This window comes from Camelina sativa, chromosome 5 (assembly GCF_030686135.1).
Source record: "Camelina sativa cultivar CO46 ecotype springtype chromosome 5, ASM3068613v1".
Classification (NCBI taxonomy): Eukaryota; Viridiplantae; Streptophyta; class Magnoliopsida; order Brassicales; family Brassicaceae; genus Camelina; species Camelina sativa.
The window spans coordinates 5,477,517-5,499,064 of NC_141884.1; the positions used below are offsets into that span (position 1 = coordinate 5,477,517).

General features: G+C 38.5%; 2 protein-coding genes and 1 pseudogene across 3 annotated transcripts; 1 reads left to right on the forward strand and 2 right to left on the reverse strand.

The window, feature by feature from the left end:
- Nucleotides 1-2,476: 2,476 nt before the first annotated feature.
- LOC147943284 (uncharacterized) lies at nt 2,477-5,299 on the reverse strand. Its single transcript, XM_087512192.1, has 4 exons — nt 4,417-5,299; nt 4,199-4,333; nt 3,531-4,114; nt 2,477-3,403 (listed from the first exon to the last, which is right to left on the reverse strand). Exons 1-4 carry the CDS (start codon nt 5,297-5,299, stop codon nt 2,477-2,479), a joined length of 2,529 nt encoding a protein of 842 aa, XP_087368318.1.
- Nucleotides 5,300-8,324: 3,025 nt separating this feature from the next.
- LOC104785670 (protein OCTOPUS pseudogene) lies at nt 8,325-10,750 on the reverse strand (annotated as a pseudogene). Its single transcript, XR_015598357.1, has one exon. The product of XR_015598357.1 is annotated as a protein OCTOPUS pseudogene (transcript).
- Nucleotides 10,751-13,459: 2,709 nt separating this feature from the next.
- Nucleotides 13,460-21,481, forward strand: LOC104785671 (putative anion transporter 3, chloroplastic). The gene is made up of 8 exons (XM_010510929.2): nt 13,460-14,141; nt 19,566-19,792; nt 19,942-20,287; nt 20,384-20,428; nt 20,530-20,676; nt 20,787-20,924; nt 21,027-21,060; nt 21,153-21,481. Exons 1-8 carry the CDS (start codon nt 13,719-13,721, stop codon nt 21,320-21,322), a joined length of 1,530 nt encoding a protein of 509 aa, XP_010509231.1. The 5' UTR covers nt 13,460-13,718; the 3' UTR covers nt 21,323-21,481.
- Nucleotides 21,482-21,548: the final 67 nt, after the last annotated feature.

Consider the following 21,548-nt stretch of genomic DNA (forward strand, 5'->3'; position numbering starts at 1 on the left):
ATTCCACGATCTTGGAACGCCGGCAACCTTAAGCGTTACTTCTATTAAGAAACTCGTATATTACGCATATTATATTTCTATTTTCATCTAGGACTATTCCGCATCTGTGTAACTTGAACTACGATCGGCTTGATCCTCCTTTTACTAAAAAAAAAAAAAAAAAAAAGGGGTACGTAGGCAACCTGAAAAGGTGCAGCCACAAATTATGAATGCAATTTTCTGTGAAAATCCCCTTTTACTAAGCATATTGTCTTGCAAAATTCGACAAATATCATACAGAAAACAAAGAAAACAAAAAAATACACACCCAAACAGGGTCGGTAATTTGGTCAGTCATGGCGATTAAACACAATAATAAAAAAAAAATGGCACTCCACGCGAAGTGCAGATCGTAAGCCGAGCTCCAACCATTACTCGCAAATAAACCAAGGACGATAAGCGAAATAAGCCGCCACCAGTGCGCAACCTCTTCGATTCCAAGGTAGGGAATAAGCCGAGCTTTAATACGCGAATCCAACGCTTCTCGCTCCCAAAATCTGACAGTCATGCCCTGCAAAAGCAGATACAAAAAACGGTTCCGAACAAAGACTTTCGGCTCGACACAATAAGATGAGAGACGTCTCACTGTCGAGAATAACCCAAACATAACATAAACACCCGAAAATAAAACCCGCCAAGCGGGTAAAGCGTTCAACAAAAAAAAAAAAAACGTCAACCGTAATACGAAAATTTCGAGACTAATACGTAACCCAACACGCGGGTACCAAAAAAAAAAAGAAGAAAGGGAAAAACGGTTCATCAACCGGAAAAGACACATAATATGCCGAGCACCCTCAGCGACTCTCACGAACCCTACGGCTGTAGGCACGAACTCGATCACGGAGCCAGAAAGGCATCACACGAAACTTCCCGAACCCAAATCGCTCCCAATCCTCTGGCCCAGCCTCCAATTTCCGCATCCCCATCTCTAGGTCCATAATCTGCTTGACCAGAAACTCATGCCGGCGACGGTAGGCCCGGTGCTGAATCTCGATCTACCAGTAAAAAAAAAAAGCAAAGTAGTTAGAAGGTCGAAATTAGATAATAGAAAGCTCAACATGACGAACTAACCGTCCTAAACCAGCCAACCGCCAAACGCCTTTCGTCAGGACTCAAGGACTGAAGAAACTCCACCGGAATCTCAGCAACACCCGGCACGAAGTTCCGCGGCAGTGGCCGAAACGGCGGTGACGCCGCAGCAACGGATGGACTTCTCCACGGAAAGAACAGATCATGAGGACCAGCTTCAACAAATCGACCCGACCCATTACTGGGCTGAGCCGGATCGACACGAATTGGCGACGGAGAACGGCCAGTTCGAGGACGACCGAAGACAATCCGTTCACTGCGATTCACCGGAACCCACTCCCCCGAGTCTTCAGAGCTACTCATGATCGAAGAAGAGAAAAAGGAAGGAGAGTATGAAGCAAGGAAAGATTGCCAGCAAACTGAAATAAAGAAAAGACAAAGAGAACGTTGCGTGATCCACTTTCGCCCACCCACGCCCACCCTTTATATATAGCAAAGACAGGACAGAAGTGAAGCGACACGACGGTTAACTAGAAGACCGTCCACTTTACCGCATTTAATGCACCTCCCTCCCCAACCAACCGTCGCCTCGCAATAAAAATCGTGCCACACGCAACATCCGCGTGCGGTAATGATGAGAAACGCCTTGGAAAAGCAATTCACCATTTAAACCAAGCAATTAATATAGCAAAGCCGAAGGGTCCAAGAGCCGCAGCCACTTAGCGCACTCACTCCACAGCTCGTCAAATAGGGGGGGGGGACTATGGCAAATCCTAACTTTGCCTAAATCTCGCCCCAGCTCGTCAAATAGGGGGGGGACTATGGCAAATCCTAACTTCGCCTAAGTCTCGCCCCAGCTCGTCAAATAGGGGGGGGACTATGGCAAATCCTAACTTTGCCTAAGTCTCGCCCCAGCTCGTCAAATAGGGGGGGGACTATGGCAAATCCTAACTTTGCCTAAGCCTCGCCCCAGCTCGTCAAAAAGGGGGGGGACTATGGCAAATCCTAACTTTGCCTAAGCCTCGCCCCAGCTCGTCAAAAAGGGGGGGGACTATGGCAAATCCTAACTTTGCCTAAGCCTCGCCCCAGCTCGTCAAAAAGGAGGGGGACTATGGCAAATCCTAACTTTGCCTAAGTCTCGCCCCAGCTCGTCAAAAAGGGGGGGGACTATGGCAAATACTAACTTTGCCTATGTCTCGCCCCAGCTCGTCAAAAAAAAAAACAACGCAAGGACAGAACTTCGCGAACTTAAAATCATCATCATCATTCCCACGCAAAAGGGAGGGGAAATTAATAATCCACCCCCAAAGTATTCAAGTCATACTTAAAAAAAAACGGAGATCCAAAATATAAATAAGTCTTAAACGATAAAAGCCACAAACGGCATAGTTCCAAAGCCTCGCAGGGCTTATTCTGGCACAACTTCGCCCTCGCCTTCAGACGCGATGACTGGGGCAGGGGCTAGTGGATCCCTCACGCCTGCGTCACTGACAAGCCCAGCAATTTGAACGCTACGACCTTCTATCCCTTCGGAAATCGGAGCCACAGCAGCATCCGCCAGAGCGAGGCCAGTCACAATGTCCAGTTCCAGCGTTTCCTGTCGCACCGCCTGTGTCTCAGCATCGGGAACCTGTTCTTCAGTGTCGGGCAGATCGGGTTCCGCAACCTCAGCAGTAGCAGACGGCATGTTCGAACCATACTCGTCAAAATCGACGATCTCATCATAGCCAGGAATACGCCGAGGGTTAGCCGCAACACGCTCAGCGGTCGGAGTCACCACGTACCCATCGTTAACAAGCGAGGTGATCTCAATGCCATCCACAACACTATCCCAAAACGACGAGCCATCAGTGACAAATTGGACCACCTTCGTAGGAACTGGACAACCATCAGCCACAAGGTCCTCAACCTGCTTTAGGATACCATTCGCCTGAGCCTTCATCATCATTGGGTTAAAGGCCCGCCTCACGTCCCAGATATGCTGACGATTTTGGTCCGACCGTTCGCGGTAGAAATCCCTCACCTCGCGACGAATCTCCTCGGCTCTCTTCTCGACCGCAGCTTTCAGTTGATGGTCATAATCTTCAGCAGCCCGTCTGACAGAAGTTTCCAGGCGAGTAATGTCGGCACAAGAACGTTCCAAAGACCCCTGCAGTTGGCGATTCTCCTCCTTCAGACGATCAAACTCCCGCCAAGCCTTAGCCGACTCAGATCGATACTTGCCGACCTGGTTCTGGCAATCCTTCAGACCAGCCTCGGCAAAAGCAGTCTCACGTTCGGCAGCCTTCAGCCTGCGCTCGTAGCGACAAACCATCGAATACACCGAGCTCGCAGACTGAGGCAAAACCAAATAAAAGTTAAAAAAAAAAAAAAAAAAAAAAAAAAAAAAATATATATATATATATATATATATATATATATAATAATAATAATAAAATGTATATAGAGAAGAGAGGATGAACCTGGAGATGATGCCGAGCCCATTCGTCGAATACATCATCCTCCTTCAAGTCCCCCTCAGAGCGATCACCCGGCACTCTGGAGACCTCGCGAATGAGAGCACCACATTCCCGTTTGTCAGAAAGGAAAGGAGTGTCCTTCGCATAGCGGAAGTTATGAAAATAGGAAGACTGGACGCCTTTATCCTTTGGGTCTAGCGAGGAGGTCCTAGGCTTTTTAAACGCAACGACCGCATCAGAACCAGCCGGAGCCTCTTTGCGCTTGCCAGAATCCCCTGTCGGGTCAGGCAAATTTTTCGAGGAAGAGCGATCCTTTTCAACCGTGAGATCGATAGGAACGATATCCTTATCCCGCCGAGCAGCCTCACTGTTTTTCCCTTTTTCTCGCGGTGCCTTGTTACCATCTGAAGATCGGCCACCCGAGATACCCCCAACGCGAGAACCCTGAATGGATGATTGATCAGCCAGACTCTTCCTCAGCGCCAACTGCAGTTCTTTCTCTTCTGCAGCGTTCTTCTTCTTCGAGACCGGCTTGCCAGAGTATTTGGGAACACCCAATTTCACCATCCCTGCTTGACTTACACCTCCTGTCATCGTAAATCAGGGTCCTCAATAAAAAAATAAATGACAAACTGGTCGAACCAAAACCGACAAGCACAACAGAGCAATACCTTTCGATGGTTTCCTGCCCCTAGTTAGGTCTAGCTGCGGAATAGTCCTCCAGTCAAGCACCGTTTGCCTCCTTAGAAGATCACGAACCTCAAAGAAATCGGAAGTTGGCGGATCGGCAGACTTATCAACCAAATCTGAGGACCATCAAAAATGAAGACAGTTAGCAATCCGAAACGGAAGCAAAAGGAAAAGGATAAAGGTTCACCCAAGAAACTACCAGGGGACAAATTCCACTCAGTCTTATAACCTATTGACATATCCTCTACCAAGGCATCATCAACTTTAGCATAGAAGTATCTGTTCAGCCAAGTATGGGTTTTTGACGGCGGATGCTCCATCAGCTTATACCCCGGCGTGGCACTAGCATACCAAATGCCGTTAAAACCCTTCTGCCTAGTAAAACGCATCATATCCTCAACAAAGAAGGCGGTCAATTTGACCCCGCATTGGTCAGCAAGGTGCTTAAGACCAATCATGTTGCGAATAGTATGGACGGTAAGCTGCGTAATGGCAATCTGACGACGCCAACAATACTCCATCACGAAGGCTGGAATCGGAAAGCGGAGACCGCCCTTAGTAAAAAACGGTTCATATAAACTGATAAACCCATCAGGGCACTTAAATACACGCTCCTCGGAAGTCGGACATACAACAGAAACGCGCATAGGGGAATTACAGAAGTCAATCATCGCGCAGAGAGAATCGGCATCACAAAGCGACCTTCCCGAATCAAAAGGCGCATCCGGGTAGTCAGTCCCTTCGCCAATCTCGATCTCATCCTCGAGAGACATGTTATTGGACGAATGGCCAGATCTGGCTTCGCCACGGGAGCAAGGCGAGTCGGGATAGCCAGACCCATCATGACTAGAATTGCCCGCCTCAGGTTTGACCGGAGCTCCAGAAGGGGCAAGGAATCCCTGGTCAACTTCGAACGTCGGAGAATGGCCCGACGATTCTAGTCTCCTACTTCGCCTGCGAAACCTAGACGAACACGCGGAAACTCCGGAATCGGACGAGTCGGCAGCCCGCATCGACGGGCCAGCCTCAGAGGAATCAGTAGGCGAACGTTCATTTAAAAACTCCTCACAAGAACCCGACATCGAATTCGAATCGACAATTACAACAACAAACCCGACCGGGAGAAAGTATAAGCTACACTAAAAACCTAAAAGATAGCTAAGGAAGAGGATAAAGAAAAAAGAGAAAGGTTCCAACAAAAGAGAGAGAAGGGTTACCTCGGTTTTTGCGGCTGGAGAAGAACTGAAGAGGGCACCCCAAGAAGTCTCCTTTTATAAGCTGCGGGAAAAGAAACCCTTAAAGTAACGGTGGGAGCGAAAAGATGCAACCCTAGGAAACGACGTTCCAATTCCCCTCTCCGCGACAGAGTATAAAGGGTCGGCCCAACGTTCCGATAATGAGCCAGACTTAATATTTCCCGAACAAGCTCATTGACTCAAGACTGACCACAATGAACTAAGGGGGGGGGGACAATTGTTGGATATGGGTTTCACCCAGCCTTAACAGGCTTTCCTGCAGGCCCATTATCGAAACAGTCAACCCAAAACCTGAAAAGGCAAACCGACTAAATCCTACTCGTTGGGCCGATCAAGCTCCTAAACGGCCCAGTTAAGACGGACAGCCCAATAAGTGACGGCCCGGATAAGAACGATCGCCGACTTCACTTGAGGACAATCCCACATCGATCCTGAGGCAGAGAGGTGGAACGTCCCATCAACTATAAATACCAGGGAAGCAGCTTGCAGAAGGCATCAAGTAACATCGGGCAAGAGTCTGGAGTAAATCCGATTCTAAGCTATAGTTCAATTAGTCATTTTGAGAAGCACAATTCTCTGTAATTAAGCCGTTCGGCTTATAACGGTTATATTGTAATTCGACGATCTTTGACTATCTTAATAAAGTCCTTTGTTTCACCCTTTCTATTTAACCATCCCCGAGCTAGTAGTGTCTAGTTCAACATATACGGATGATAATCCATCAGTTTTTTGAAGTAAAATTTGTGTTTACACCAAAAAAAAAAAAAACACAAAAAAAAGCAAGGGAATTTTTTTCTTTTGTTTCCACTTATGATCCAAAATTTGATTTTATAATAAGCCTGTTCGTTAAGTTGCCGCAGCAACCACACCCTACGACTAAAAAAATAAAGCTTGCCAGAGTTTAAATCTTTGAAATGAGTCGTCGGTTCTGTTAAAACAAGTTGCCGCTTCCGTTAAAACAAGTCGTAGCGGCAGTTTTAACTATCGCCTATTTTTTACGGCGACACATAATACACCGGCGATCTCCGTAAAAGTAGCCGCAGCGGTAATTTTCATATTTATTTGGCCACGTTGACATTTAAATTTTGGCCGCCGGAAGAAGACGCAACGGCAACGTAACGAACATGCTCAATATCTAATTGGATTGAAAAGTAACGTGGGTTCAGATTGTGTAATGTAAGAACTATGGTTACTTAATAGTTGATTTTTATCCAGTTAAAAGAAAACTGCCGGTTCAAGCAAATAGCATATAAGTATATATTTATCGACTTATCGTTACAATAAAAATAAAAATTATGTATAGATAAATGAGTTGTTTATTTTGGTATTTGGATAGTGGATTCGATGGCCACATACATACGTATTGTTAGAACTTAAAAGTGTCGTAGAAGCTGTGTGAAATGAGGTGGAGATTATAATTGCTTAGAAACTAAGAGAGTAGAAGAATAAGTTGAGAAATGGCTTTCATGTCGTTGTAAACAAAGACAGCCTCTGTGTCTTGGGTTTGTTTCAAAGCTAAGGCTATATACAAAATGCGTGTCAACTTGGACGACACCGTTTCGGTCAGACACGATATAAACAAGATTTATACATTTTCTTGGTCAAATTGGTCATTATAGTATGTTTGCCGTACGGGAGATGTCTCAGTTAAACAACTTAAACTAGACTAATGCTTTGCTGAACGGTCATGGTTAAAAATGGGTAAAGTGTCAATCACCTCTCTAATTTTGTAGTTAATTTGTTATTGTCACTTTCTCAACAATCTTTGAAAGTAACGTTTCCTTTTTAGAGAACACTAAAGTCCAAAAGACAACAACGTAACAATTTCAAATTCTTCTGATATATGTATTTCTCATCAGCTTGGAGGGAGCCCATAGACCATAATCATATAGTACTTGAACAACAACTTCAATCACCCTATAAAAATTTATCGTTGACCCTTTGCATTTTTAACTTGTTACGTTGTTAGTGTGAGATGGACTAACTAAAAAGTCTTATGGGCCTATAGAACTAAACTATTAAGCTGGGCCTGACGTAAGTTGTTTTTTTTTCAACAGAATTAACCATCTCTAGATTTTATGGACAAAGGAAACAGGGTTCATCATCTCTCACTTTTTCTCATCCATTTGGTGACTTTGCAGACTGATCTTTGTTTCTTTTGTCGCTTGAGTTTAAATTATGTTTTCTTAACATAATAACCCTAAGAAAGATATTTTTTTTGCACTATGACCCTCAAACAATTTTGGACTCATCCTGCTGCTCCCACGGTCTCTTCTTGTCTCCTTAACATTTTCTTTTCTTGTTAATTTCTTGTCTCCTTAACATGTTCCACGGACCCAAGATTTTTATCTTTTGTTTCTGTTGTCGATTGAGCTTGACAAAAAGCTTAGAAATTAATAACCCAAACAAATAGTAATGCATTTTTTTAGTTGTACATATGATTTGAAAACAGTAGATTTGATTACAACTTTTTTTGTTTTGCTTCTTCTACCAAATTATTGATAAAGCTTTTTTTTTTTTTTTCTTGAAAGGAGAAAGAATTGTCGCTTTTTGACTTTTGATTTCAAATTTAAAATATGTTCAGTGAAGGTAAACCAGATATCAAAGGTATATAATAAACAAATTATTTAAATGAAACGTTTTGCGAAAATTTCGGAAGATCATATTCTCCAAGAATCTAGATTGTATTGTCTTGAAGCCAATTAAACACCGAACCCTCTTTTGTCCATGAGTTACTCCTGATTTAACTATTCTATATATCAAATCTCACATGTCATTGTTTTTTCCATTTTCTAAAATACACATGAAACTCCAATCTTATTACTAAGAGCAAGAAAAAAAGAGAAACATGTAACCAACTCAAAACTCTGTATACATCCATTACCAAAGAAGAGTGATTAACTTTGAACTACACAAGTTATAAGACTGAGCAACTATATCCCAACACAATTACCAAAATGAAGAAAACTGAAAATCTTTGAACATTTTTTTGTCAAATTCAACTTCACTACCAAACTTATTATTCCCAACTACCAATCTAAAAAAAATGACTCGAGAGTCCATTACAATGTTGTCAGTAAAAGTTCATAACATTTCTACTACCAAAAGGTTGAGAAGCAGGAACAGGCCGGTTAGTAGATGCTGTCGAATTGCTGCTTCCTCGCCGCCTTCCTTTACTCGGCGTTAAGTAAAGCTTGAGCATTCCATTCTCAATCTTACTAACTTTCTTCTTCCCACTAACACATCCGTCCACACTATTCCTTTGAAACCCTCCTCCTCCATTGGTACCAGAACTTCTCCAACTCACACTACTATTGCTCCTAATCATCTTTGGATCAAACCCTTTTCTTGTTTCTACATTCCACGACCCTGAAAACGTTCGATCCACACCGCTTCTTCCTTCTTCTTCGAATTTGTTCCCGTTTTTTCGATGAAGCAGCCCGAATAAGTTCCAACTCCATCTAGATTTCTTCGTCCCCTTCTTGTTGCATTCCATAGTAGTCCCTGCATTCTCTCGAACACCCATCTCAGTGTTCTCAACAGAGCAATCATCTCTCACTGAATGTGAATGCGAATGCGAATGTGAAATCGACTCTTTTGACAGTTTCATTTCATTGATCTCAGCCACAACAGAAGCTGATAACTTCCTAGTGGAGCTACAACGGTCAAGACTCTTCCTCCGTCGTGAAGATGAGTCTAAGTAGTACTCTCGTGTCTGTGCAGATCCACCAGGAACAATCTCATCCGGTACTAATGGTGGTGGAGAAGGTGGTGGCTTTTCCACCGGAATGTGACTATCTGACCGGAGAACATGATTCCTCACCGGAGAATCTTCAACAACAGACAACATCGAAGTCATCCGCGGCGGAGCACCCGTTCTCCCGATCATATACCCATCCCAAGAAGCACGCGGCTCATCAAACGAGTAACGAGGGTCATCCACCGAAACCCTACCGGCGTCAAGAGAGAATCTTCCGGCGTCAATCGAGAATCTTGGATCTGTATCACACGATCTCCTACCGTAACCATACTCAGCGATTTCAGACTGCGTATCTCTAAGCTGTCTCCCAATTGACTTCTCCACAGGTAACGCGGCGGATCCAGCTCCGAGATCACCGGTTCTATGCTTCTTAAGCTTCTGCTTTTGTCTCCATTTCTGAAGTTTCTTGCTAAACACTGACGCCGCTGACCAGAAACTCCCAGCAATCTCTTTGAAGTCTCTGTTTGGCTTCTTCGTCGTCTGTGGAGTAAACTCCATTTCAAAGTCCTTCCCTTTCTCAATCTCCTCTTCTTCTTCTTCTTCTTCTTCCTCTTCGACGATTTCGTCGATTACGCTTCTGGGTTCCTTCAGATTCCTTAAAGTAATGTCCTTTACGATTTCAATTTCAGTTTCCTCCTCGAAAAGAGGCGACTTTAATACAGAATTGGCGTTTTCGAGATCAATCTCACTTAATAAACCCTCTCTGTTTTGAGAATTATTATGCTCCTCTTCGTGAAACAGAGACCAAAGAGTGTTCCTAACCCTAACATCACAAGATCTTCTCTGTGGCTCAAAGGTTAAAGCTTCGGCCTTTGTCGCCGAGAACGATTTCGTCCTCCGAAGTTCCTGGAACAATGACCCGGAGGAGGAGGAGGAGGAAGGTTTGAAGATTGCTTTAAGAGCGGCGGAAGAAGACGGCGGTTTTCTTGAAGAAGACGCGACGGAGACGGCGGTGCTTTTCCCGGTTGTGATGTCTAGACCAGAGAGACGGTCGAAGAGACAAGAAGGGCAGAATCCAGTGAAACGCTCATCCGGGTGACGATCACAAGAAGTGGAAGGACGGTGAGGCTGCGGCGGATGTGGCGGCGGAGCTAAAGCTAAGGCTGATGACACAGACGCTGCAACTGAGTTGTTGTTGTTGTTGTTGTTTGCAGGATTATTCATAACCATAACCACCCGTGGCTCATATCGGGAGAGAGAGAGAGAGAGAAGAAGGAGAAAAAATGTCGATCGAGTGAGAGAGCCGTTTGGGTTCGCAACGGATAGTGACAGAGGAAAGAGAAAACAAAGAGGGTGTGTTATGGAGTTTATAAAAGAAAGGGGAGTGAAATTAGAATAAAGAGAAAAGATTAGGGGTTACTTTTAAAAATACCTTATTCGCTAGTTCCGTTGTAAAAATACTTTTTAGCAGTGAGTGAGTCGTACTATAACAACAACACTACTACTACTACTACTACTGCAGACAGAACAAGGCAAAGTCTAGGGGCTCTCGCTTGTTAAATGACTGTTACGCCCCTAAATTTACTTCTACTATCACTACCTAAGAAGTAACTATATATAATAAGACCAATCTTTGTTTTTTTTTTTTCTTACGATCTTGAAGGGACAAGCCATTTTTGTCTGTCTACTCAAAAATTTTGAGTTTTCACACTCTTGGTATTTTCTTATTTTTGAATTTTAAGATATCGTATTATTGGAAATTTTGGATTTAACTTAGCTGGAACCAAAACTCATCATTATTTGTTTGACTGTTTTTGTCCTTTACTTAAACGTTTTTTTCGACTTTAATTGTGATAATAATACCGAATGTCCAGGGGCAAAGTGAAACTAATCCTTTATTACGGCTTTATTCTCATTATCTCTAATTTATTATTTATTATCATTGTCTCTTATATTCTATTTTTTTTTTTTGTGTTTTGGCTACTGTTCTTTCGTAGATTCGTCGTTCCCCGTTTGTAAGCGTTAAAGTGATGTTTATGATTGTGCTGAAGTACGTTAACGAGATTGTAACTCCATGTTCTTCGGATCCTATTTATCTTGACGTGTAGTAGGGCTAGCGTCATGTATGCACATATATGGGTCTTGTATAGAACAGTGAATTTGAGTGCAACAAAATATCATATGGTTAGTTTGTTGGTTATATGTATGAATACTCGTAATTTTTGGTTATTAAATGACATAATAAAGTAATACTATAAATTTGAAAGTTCTATGTTTTTTTTTATTTTTACGAGGAACCGATAACTTAAGTAATATGTTTTGGGGAAAAACACATGAATAGTTTTTATACTTTTAAGGGGGGGGGGGGGGAAATGCAAAGTCAGGTTATATTATATAGCTCGAGGATGTTTCTGCCATTACTTATTCACTTTATAATCACATTTCGCTTTCTTTATTTCCTTTTATGTCTTTCTCTTTTATATTTTCTACCTTTCCACTTTCAATTTTGTTTTAGCTTTTTCTTGTTCTATTGCTCTTTTTGTTTTCTCTACCTTTTGTCTTTTGAGAGAACACATCAAATAATGCATGTTAAAATAAGTTGTGTTTAATCTTTAATTATACTCGTGTAAGAACCTCTTACATCGTATAGTGAAATTTTTCAAGTGTTTTCATGCACAATCACATACCTTCGTTAAATAGTTAGAATTCTATTAAATTCACACACGTGAATAGTATTATCCTATAAAAACTGAACAACCAAATACTTTACGATTTATATTTTAACACTGGAAAATCATAATTGAGAAAATGAAGAAGGGCGTGGGATAGGGAGAGCACCGACGGCGCACGAGGGGGAGTGATGAAGATTGAAGAGAGTCCCCGTCGGTGAGTCACGAGTTTAACCAGACTCGTGTAAACCCGGTTACTACTTTTTTCTCCCTCAGCAGTCAGCACACATGTGTCTCTCCGTTAGGCTTATCTTCGGCCCATTTTCTCACTTAGCACATGAAGTAATAATTAATAATAAGTCATTCATCCCCTCGTAGGTTTTCATATTTTTAAAAAATAGGTTCACTCTTCTTTTAAGATGTACTTAGAAGTTGCTTTTATATTTGTGAAATATTATGTTTCTCTTTTCTTTCTTTTTTTAGCTATCGTAGGAGTTTTAATGGAGTTTGGAATCTTTTGTTTATTTAGGAAGGAATTTAAAACATATTGAGGTAACGTGATCCCTGCCATGTTATGAACCACTCGTAGGATGCATTAACACTTTGAATATTTCAGCCTCACTTTTGATGATTTTAAAACTATGTATAGACCCAAATTATGAAAGTTTTTATAGATTTGGAGTTATAGTTTATAGCCGTTTAGGCATCTCATGATCTCACTACAAACTTATTAGGAATCTATTCATATACTTAATTGGGAATCATTTATATTCCTAATAAGTTTGTAGTGAGATCATGAGATGTCATCCGTTTAGTTTACAGAGACGTTGTAGTCGGTTTAGTTTATAGCCGTTTAGGCATCTCATGATCTATCCACATCACATGACATCATGTGTGATTGTATGAATACGACTACAACGTCTCTGTAAGCTATACCAAATATGTTATAAAAAGGAACCATTGTAAACTGATTTCGGATGACATATTCTTAATTCGAAATAAACATTATCATATTTATTCGGTTTTTGAGATAATAACGAAAGTTGTAAGCCATTCATACATTGCATAGTAATGAGATTACAAAATAGTGGAAGCAAATAATCTGATTGCGATTATAATGTAGTGGTAACGATATCAAATGTTTTGAAGAAAGAAACTTTAAGTTATTAAAATAAAATAAAATAAAAAATAAATAGTAACGATACAATTTGGACGTGATATGATTTGCTAATGTGATGTGAAGGAAAAAAATTTGCCACTATTTTTTTTCTCCTTTTTGGGCTTTGCGCTTTCAAATAAATTGGGCTTTCTCTTTCTCATTTTAGACCACTACAAATACTGTACCAAATAGTTAGCAATAGTTCTCTATTCACACATCAAATCTCTTTCTCATTTTAGACCAATATGCTGTCCAATAATTTTGTTTTTACCTCTTCACAGTAGATTTAGACATTTGGTGAATAGCTGGTTGACTTACGTGGCGACCTTTTCACGTAGACAGTGATTGTATTGACTTATGCGGCCATATCTTCTTCACTTATATAAACCCAATACAAATTGAAATGGTTAAGGTTAAGGTTGATTAATTATAACGGTTGTTGAAATTGTCTTGTTGACGTAGTGGAGGCACTTTGTCATATGAAACACATGACGTGTCACCACGTAAGAGGACGCAGCAGAAACTAGTATTTTTAAAAAATTGAATAAAGTAGCCTTCACCACCAAACACACCACACCAGTCAGTACAAAGACTTTCAAACGTTTCTTTCATGACGGCGTTGTCCTCTCTCCTCTCTCTCTCTCTCTCTCTGGTTCCTCTAACCACTCCTAAACCTTTACTAATATGAAAGTCTAAACTTTCTTAAATAATCTTTTAATGGCGGCAACATCGTTGGTAATACCTTTGCAACATTCGTCATGTTTATTAAGTTTCCGTCGGAGTCCAATCTTAACCAAGAAAGCCCTCGTGCCGGTCGGGTTCGAAGCCCGAAATAATCATATTCAATGTAATAATATACGTTCCGTTTGGCAAGGTAATGAGAAAAGAAGAGGTGAGGCGGTGGTTGCGGCCGCGAAGAAGAAAAGAAACCAATCACCGGAAAGATGTGCGGCGGAGGGAGTAATGATCGGGGGAGGAGAGACGGAGGCGATACCGATGATGCCAGAAAGGATTAAAGTAGTGATACTGATGGCGTGCATGATGTGTCTGTGTAACGCCGACCGAGTTGTTATGTCCGTAGCGGTGGTTCCACTTGCCGAGAAGCTTGCTTGGTCGAGTTCTTTCTTAGGGGTAGTTCAGGTACTTTCTAAATCCCCTAATAATAGTTTCATTAACTCTACTCTAGTTTACATTCTTGATCCGCGTATCTTGGAGTAATCAACTTTTCAAGATAACGAAGATTTCAAGATTTAAGCTTAAACATAGTAGTTTATTATGGATTTGAAACGTTCTTAAATTCCGTAATTGTATCTATATATAAACTTGTTAAACACTTACTGGAACGTCGGGTGATTAAAGAATGAAGAATGGTTGGGTAATTTACTTTATAAGAAACAATAATATTTGATATAAATTAGAAAAAGATGGAGTAGTTGTTGAGAAAAAAAAGGTTGGTGCGTTGGTTTAAGCGGTGGAGAAGGCTTTGAGTCTTTTGACCATAGCGTGAATGTGAAACACAGAAACTTATCACCAAATCGTTTATGGTGGGGGGGTCGCGTTGATGGTCCTTTATTTTGTTTTCTTTTAGAGGTTTTGTGTGGCTTCAAAGCCAGATGCAAAATCCAATCATTCCCTCGCATTTTGGAATTATTCAATTCCATTATAGAGGATCCTAAATACGAGTCCCCAATTACTATAGATTATTTTCTTCTATATTCCTGGTTTGACCAACACTGTATTGGTATTTTCTATTAATTAGTAACAAAATTTGCCCAATAAAAAACAGAAATAATGTTAACAAAATGGACTCATATTAGTTTACTGAAATGAAAGATGCAAATTATGTGTTCCAAAATATATGATTATATACAGATATACTAAAGTTTGTACGAATCTAAAAGTTGTCTGGATCATATAAGTTTCATATAAGATCATTATGGTTTACTTGTAATTATGACTTCAAAATATGTTTAGAAATTTTAATAAACATGTTGGTCATTTTGTAATATTAAAATTCTAACTATGTGAGAAACAAAGTAGGTGTAGTAAACGCATAAAACAAACTAGGTGATTACCCGCGCTACACCGCGGGTTTTCTTTTCTTTTATTTTTGTTCTTTTTATCATTTTAAATGATTTGATCATTGTAATTTCTAGAGAGAGAAACCTTTAATAGAGAGAAACAAAAAGAACAAAAACCTTATAGAGACAGAAACCTTTAATAATACAAAACTCACGAACAAAGGAATTTGCCACACAATTAGCTTACTTAGTAATGTTGATTTTATTTGAATTTTTTTAAAATGTCTGCATCAATCTTGAGTGAGTGATCTTCTCCTTTATAGCCCAACCCTTCCTCTTCATCACAACATCTCTATGTAAGATAAAAAAAAAATTTAACTTTAGTTAATAATAATTTTTAAAGTTAACAAATATAGAACAACTAGCAATCGATCCGCGCTATTCGCGGTAGTTAGATTAAGGTGTATTCCAAGTTTTGTTGTGTATATTTTTTTTGGTTTTTGTAAATTCATCTTACGTTTATTTTTTTATTTAATTTGGGTTGTTTATGTTGTTTTGTTGGATATTTTAATAAAATATGTTTTGCAGTAAGTATAATTTAGTTTACTGTTTTTAAAGAAAAATTGAGATCATCTTGTGTGTTTATAATGCTTTTTAAAAAAATTATTATTAGAAGTTAACATTGTTTAGTTGAAGTTGTTGTTTTGCTGTAGTTGTTAGTTGTTATTAATTTATTATTATTTTTTATTTTGTGGTTGAATTGTTATTTAATATTTTCATATGTATTTTGTAAATTGTTGGAGTAATTTTTTTGTCAATGTTTTAGTATTTGGAGTGAAAATGATTGTGGATTTTATTAAGAAAAATAAGTAAAAAAATAAAATCAATAACTTACATTCCTCTTTTCTGGGCTATTTTTGTTTGTTTCATTCGGGCCCAATTTCTCTGTAAGACTTATAATTTGTGGGTTTATTGGGCCATTATTTATATGTTATTGAGTTGAAATTGATTTCTTCTTCTTCAAAATCCGATGTCCTCGTGAACAAATAGGAGAAGAGAAATTTTCCGATCTAGAGGTCTGTTTGAGGATTGAACTTATGTCTTTGATGCTCATAATCATTTTTTCAGTCATTCCTGTCGTAATTGTTTTCCCTTGAATTTTTTTTTGGGTTTGCGTATTTGGTTGATTCCTTGCTCGCTTCGCATCTGTTGGGGATATTTGGTTATCCCCTGTTGATTTCATTAAAGGTGAATGTCAATTGGGTGGCAAATTTGTTTATATGAAAATATGTTGGCTTCTTTAGGTTTCCTAATTAAGTTGTGAGTTGTTTTGTGTTCTTGGTTGTAATTTTTTTTCCCGTTTGTCCTGTGAGCGATTTTTTCGATTCGATGTGAGTTGTGTTTTGGAGAAAATTAATTTTCTTGTTTATCTTGCTGTAATTTTATAAAGTCCGTTTGTTTTTTTGTTTTCTTGGTTGTCTTTTTCATATAATTTTGTGTTATGGTTATGAGGTTATCTGATTGTGGTATTCATATATCTGAATCATTTTAGTTTATTAAATGTGTGTTCATCTCTTTGCGTCTTTTTCTTTGGTGATGGATTTGTGAAGTGCTGCCAAATAATTTTAATTGATTTCTAGTTGTGTTTCCTTGATTATTTGAAAGTGTTGCTTGGATCGCCTTGTTTTGATATTTGAAATTTTAAATTATGATCAGTTTAATAGAAAATTTTAACTATATTATTACCACTAATAAAAAATTAGTATTGTTTTCTTATTTTAACATTTAATTTATTTTACATAATTATTTTTTTATTTAAACTTTCGTTAATTATGATTAACATGAATATCCACTACATGAATATTTTAAATTTATTTTAAAATAAATAATTGAATTCATAGGATTTAAAAATAGTGATGGATCTAGAGACTTTGAATGAAATAGTGTTGGGCCTACAGATTTTGGATGAAATTTAGTTAATCAATTTGTTATTTGTATGATTGTTTAAAGGGCTTATTAAAATCTGTAAAGCCCACAAAATTAAAGAAAAAGTAGCTGACGTGGCAGCACCAGAAATGAGAAAAGCTAGGAATATGGAATGAACTCTTCTAACGATAAAAGGCCAGAAGATTGTCGATAATATTGTTTACTCTTCCATTGAAGTTCTTAAGTCATTTTTGTTATCATGTGATATATATATATATATCACATGATAACAAAAATGACTTAAGAACTTCAATGGAAGAGTAAACAATATTATCGACAATCTTCTGGCCTTTTATCGTTAGAAGAGTTCATTCCATATTCCTATCTCATGAAAACATCTTTTAAATTTCTAACGTCGAATATCAATTGTTGACCTCATTATATAGACCATTTAAACATATCAATATCTCACATTAAATGCAAATATAAAAGTTTCATGAACAGTTTTAGTGTTATGTTGTTACAATGGGGTTGTATAAGTGCATCATCTGCCATAATAAAATTTCCTACCAATTTAAGAATGTCTAAATGGTAACATTTAAACCCGACATTAAATATATGTTCACTAATCCAAGTTACATTTTTTTTCTAAAACCTCATATGTTATTTGTAGATGTTAATTTTGTGATGCAACCTCACTTTAGTCTTCTAAAAAAAACATAGTGTACTTTAAATATGTTGTTTTTGCCATATTTTGGGTTAAAATCATTTGATAAAATTGATGAAGTCTCGAGCTTGTTTTATATATTTTTTTATCATGTTATAAAATTGTACATCTAGTTGATAATATACCTTATGAGATACTGCACAAATCACTAGACATGTCAATTAGGGCTAAAGCCTGCGGGCTGGCCCGGCCCAGCCCTGAAAAACTTCGGGCTCGGGCTTAAAAATATATGTCCAGAAAAAATCGGGCCTTTCGGGCTCAGCCCGTTTGGACTGTAGGGTTTTTCGGGCTTAGCCCGACCGGGCTCGGGCCAGCCCGAAAAGCCCTCTAACAAATATATTTTTACATTTTTGTTAATATTTTTGTTTGATTGCAATATTTGATTAACAATTTATTGTAAATGAAGTTTTAAACTCTAATCATAGTTTTCATATTTACTTAATAGCCATACTTAATACTTTAAGATTTTTATTAATGATATTTTATATGAATTATATATTAGTTTATTTGCTTAAAGTATTAAAATTTTATTTAGCTTTAAACCTTTTCTATTAAATTAAGTTGGTTGTAGTGAATATAGATGAATTATTAAATTTTTGATTGATTTGTTTTATAGTGCACCTTCAAACACTGTTTTTTTAGGATTATAAGTTTGAATTTTTGATCGGTAAGATAAGCCTGAAAAGCCCTGTAGCCCTGTTAGGGCCGGGCTCGGGCTTTGAAATATAGGCTCGGAAATATTTCGGACCGGGCCGGGCCGGGCTCAAACATATGCGGGCTTTACGGGTTTCGGGCCGGGCCGGGCCGGGCCAGCCCGGTTGACACCCCTACAAATCACATGTCACTTTTTGTAACGCCTTACATATTTCTTTTCAATATTTTCTGACCGTTGATTTTTTTTTAGATGGATTATTTTTTCAAAAATGTTTTTCATAGTTTTCCCAAAAAAAAAGTGTGACCCTTACAATATCTTCGTTTTAGATTAAAACTTTTAAGTTGAGTTAAGTAATTATTTTTTTTTTTTTTACAAGTGAAATTTAACAATAGATCTTTGTAGTATATGTTTTTTAGAAACTAATGTTTCATTTCATTTTTCTGTTTAGACTTTTATAAATACAATTACATAAATTATTTTTTTGCTTTACTATGCATTAAAATCTTACTTCCATTCTAAAACTCATTATCTCATTTTAAATTTTGGAATATGTTCATTTTTTTGTTATAATTTGAATAATAACATTATTACTAAAACAAATTCATAGTATTATTTTTACTATTCTAAAATTTCCATTTGTTTTACTTAATTCATTTTATATAGTTATTATTTTTATTATTTACTAAACAATAAATTTACATTATTGTTTATACTATTTTATAATTTAATTAAATTTAGTTAATTCGTTTATATTTATTTTCTACTATTATTAGTTATTAATAATGAATAAGCAATTAATGAATATTTAAAATAGTATTTTTTTAATGAAAAACAAAGAAAAAAATATTGATTAGGTGGATGATGATGTGGAGGAAGGAGAAGAGAGAAAAGTTAACTTTATATATATAGATGATGAATGAATCATTAAATTTTGGAGTGGAATATGAAAAGAGCCTATATATTTTAAAGTTAACATTAATTATGGACATGTGGCAGATGCTGGAATGATGATGTGGCACTCATATAGAAAGAAAGAGTTAACCAACTTTCATATATATGATTAACAACGTTTGTATGTGTGGGGCGATGTCACCCACAATTTTTTTATCACTAATATATTTATATTATAATAAATATATGATATGCTTCTTGGATTAGCACCACTTAACATTGTTTGGCATACACTATGGTTTTTTAATTACGTGCTATGGATTGAAACTTTTTTGATTTTGCAGTCCTCCTTCCTATGGGGATACATTTTTTCATCGGTTATCGGAGGAGCACTAGTGGATCGGTATGGAGGCAAAAGAGTATTGGCTTTGGGAGTGGCATTATGGTCCTTAGCCACTATACTCACTCCTTGGGCAGCTACACACTCGACCTTATCCTTATTGTGTGTCCGAACCTTTTTTGGCCTCGCTCAAGGCGTTGCATTGCCCTCTATGACCACAATTCTCTCTCGGTAATTCCTTACATTCAAAAACATACTTTCAGAATAACTCAAAAACGTTTTAGTACTATTTAACTATGTAAACCGCATACGTAGAAATTGGGGTTTGAAAACAATCTTAACCTAACTTATATGTCTAACGTAAACGTGTATTGTTTCAGGTGGTTCCCTACCGATGAACGAGCGAGTGCGGTTGGTATATCGATGGCCGGGTTTCACATGGGAAACGTAGCAGGACTTCTGTTGGCGCCACTCTTGTTATCATCTATAGGAATCTCTGGTCCATTCATTCTTTTTGCATCCTTAGGTCTACTGTGGACGTCAAGTTGGTCAACCGGCGTTACAAACAACCCTCAAGACAGTCCATTCATAACCGGGTCAGAACTCAGCCTTATCCAGGCTGGAAAACCGGTTGACCCGCCGACGAATCCAGACCCACCTGTGCGACTTCTTTTCTCGAAAATGCCCACTTGGGCGATCATTATCGCTAATGTGACTAATAACTGGGTGAGTTTGAGTTTGATAGTATCCTTTTGTAAGAGCAATGCATCTTCTTTGTCATAAACATAAACTCACAAAGTTTCGGTTAGTTGTTGTTGACAGGGATACTTTGTTCTTCTCTCATGGATGCCTGTTTACTTCCAAACCGTAAGTATATAGGGATTAGGGGCTAATTATTTCTTGTTTTGATTTCGATAAGAAATGAAAAGATCATGATGTTTTATATCGATGTCGTGTTCGATCCGCAGGTGTTTAATGTGAATTTGAAGCAAGCGGCTTGGTTCAGCGCTGTTCCATGGGCGGCAATGGCGGTCACAAGTTACTATGCAGGTGCAGCATCAGACTTCATGATCAGAACTGGTCACTCTGTAACCTTTGTCCGGAAAGTCATGCAGGTGATTATCAAAATTAAAATGCAATACTTAAATTAACAAAAGCCAAGAAATGAAGATTTTATTTTCTCTCACATAATTCTAAAGGAAAGTGTTGGCTTTGAATTGTACAGTCTATAGGATTCATGGGTCCTGGATTGTCTTTGCTCTGCCTCAACTACGCAAAGACGCCTACTTGTGCAGCGGTTTTCATGACCCTTGCATTGAGCTTGAGTTCCTTTAGCCAAGCTGGGTTTCTCCTCAATATGCAAGTACGTTAATGATAAGCCTGATTGACCAATGATCACTAACCTTACCATTTTGGGATAATCTTGAATCTCACAACATTGGTTGGTTTCTCTTTGCGGAAACAGGACATCGCACCACAATATGCTGGTTTCCTACACGGTAAATGTCAACATATGGTGGATCTTCTGTTTTCTATTATTGTTCTTTCATTCTTCCTTGCTGAAAAAGTTAGGGCTGTGTGTGCGAGACAGGTATTTCGAATTGTGTGGGCACGTTCGCTGCGATCCTAAGTACAATAGGGACGGGATATTTCGTGCAATGGCTTGGCTCATTTCAGGCGTTTTTGACGTTGACGGCGGTTCTTTACTTCGCAACCACCGTGTTCTGGATCGTTTTCGCAACCGGAGAACGAGTCTTCTAGATCCATAAAAGAGCTCTCCTATTTTTTTACATGATTTTTTAGATCTTTAATTAGGATACCTGTAATTATTTTCGTCATCTCCAACGTCAACAGCTATAAATTCCAAGTCTTGGTCAAATTGTTGTAGCTCAATGCATGGTTCATTATCTTCCGCAGAAACAATACGTGTCGAATCCACAATTGCCAAATCACATTTTGTGGTCAAATTTTATACTTTTCTTGGTCA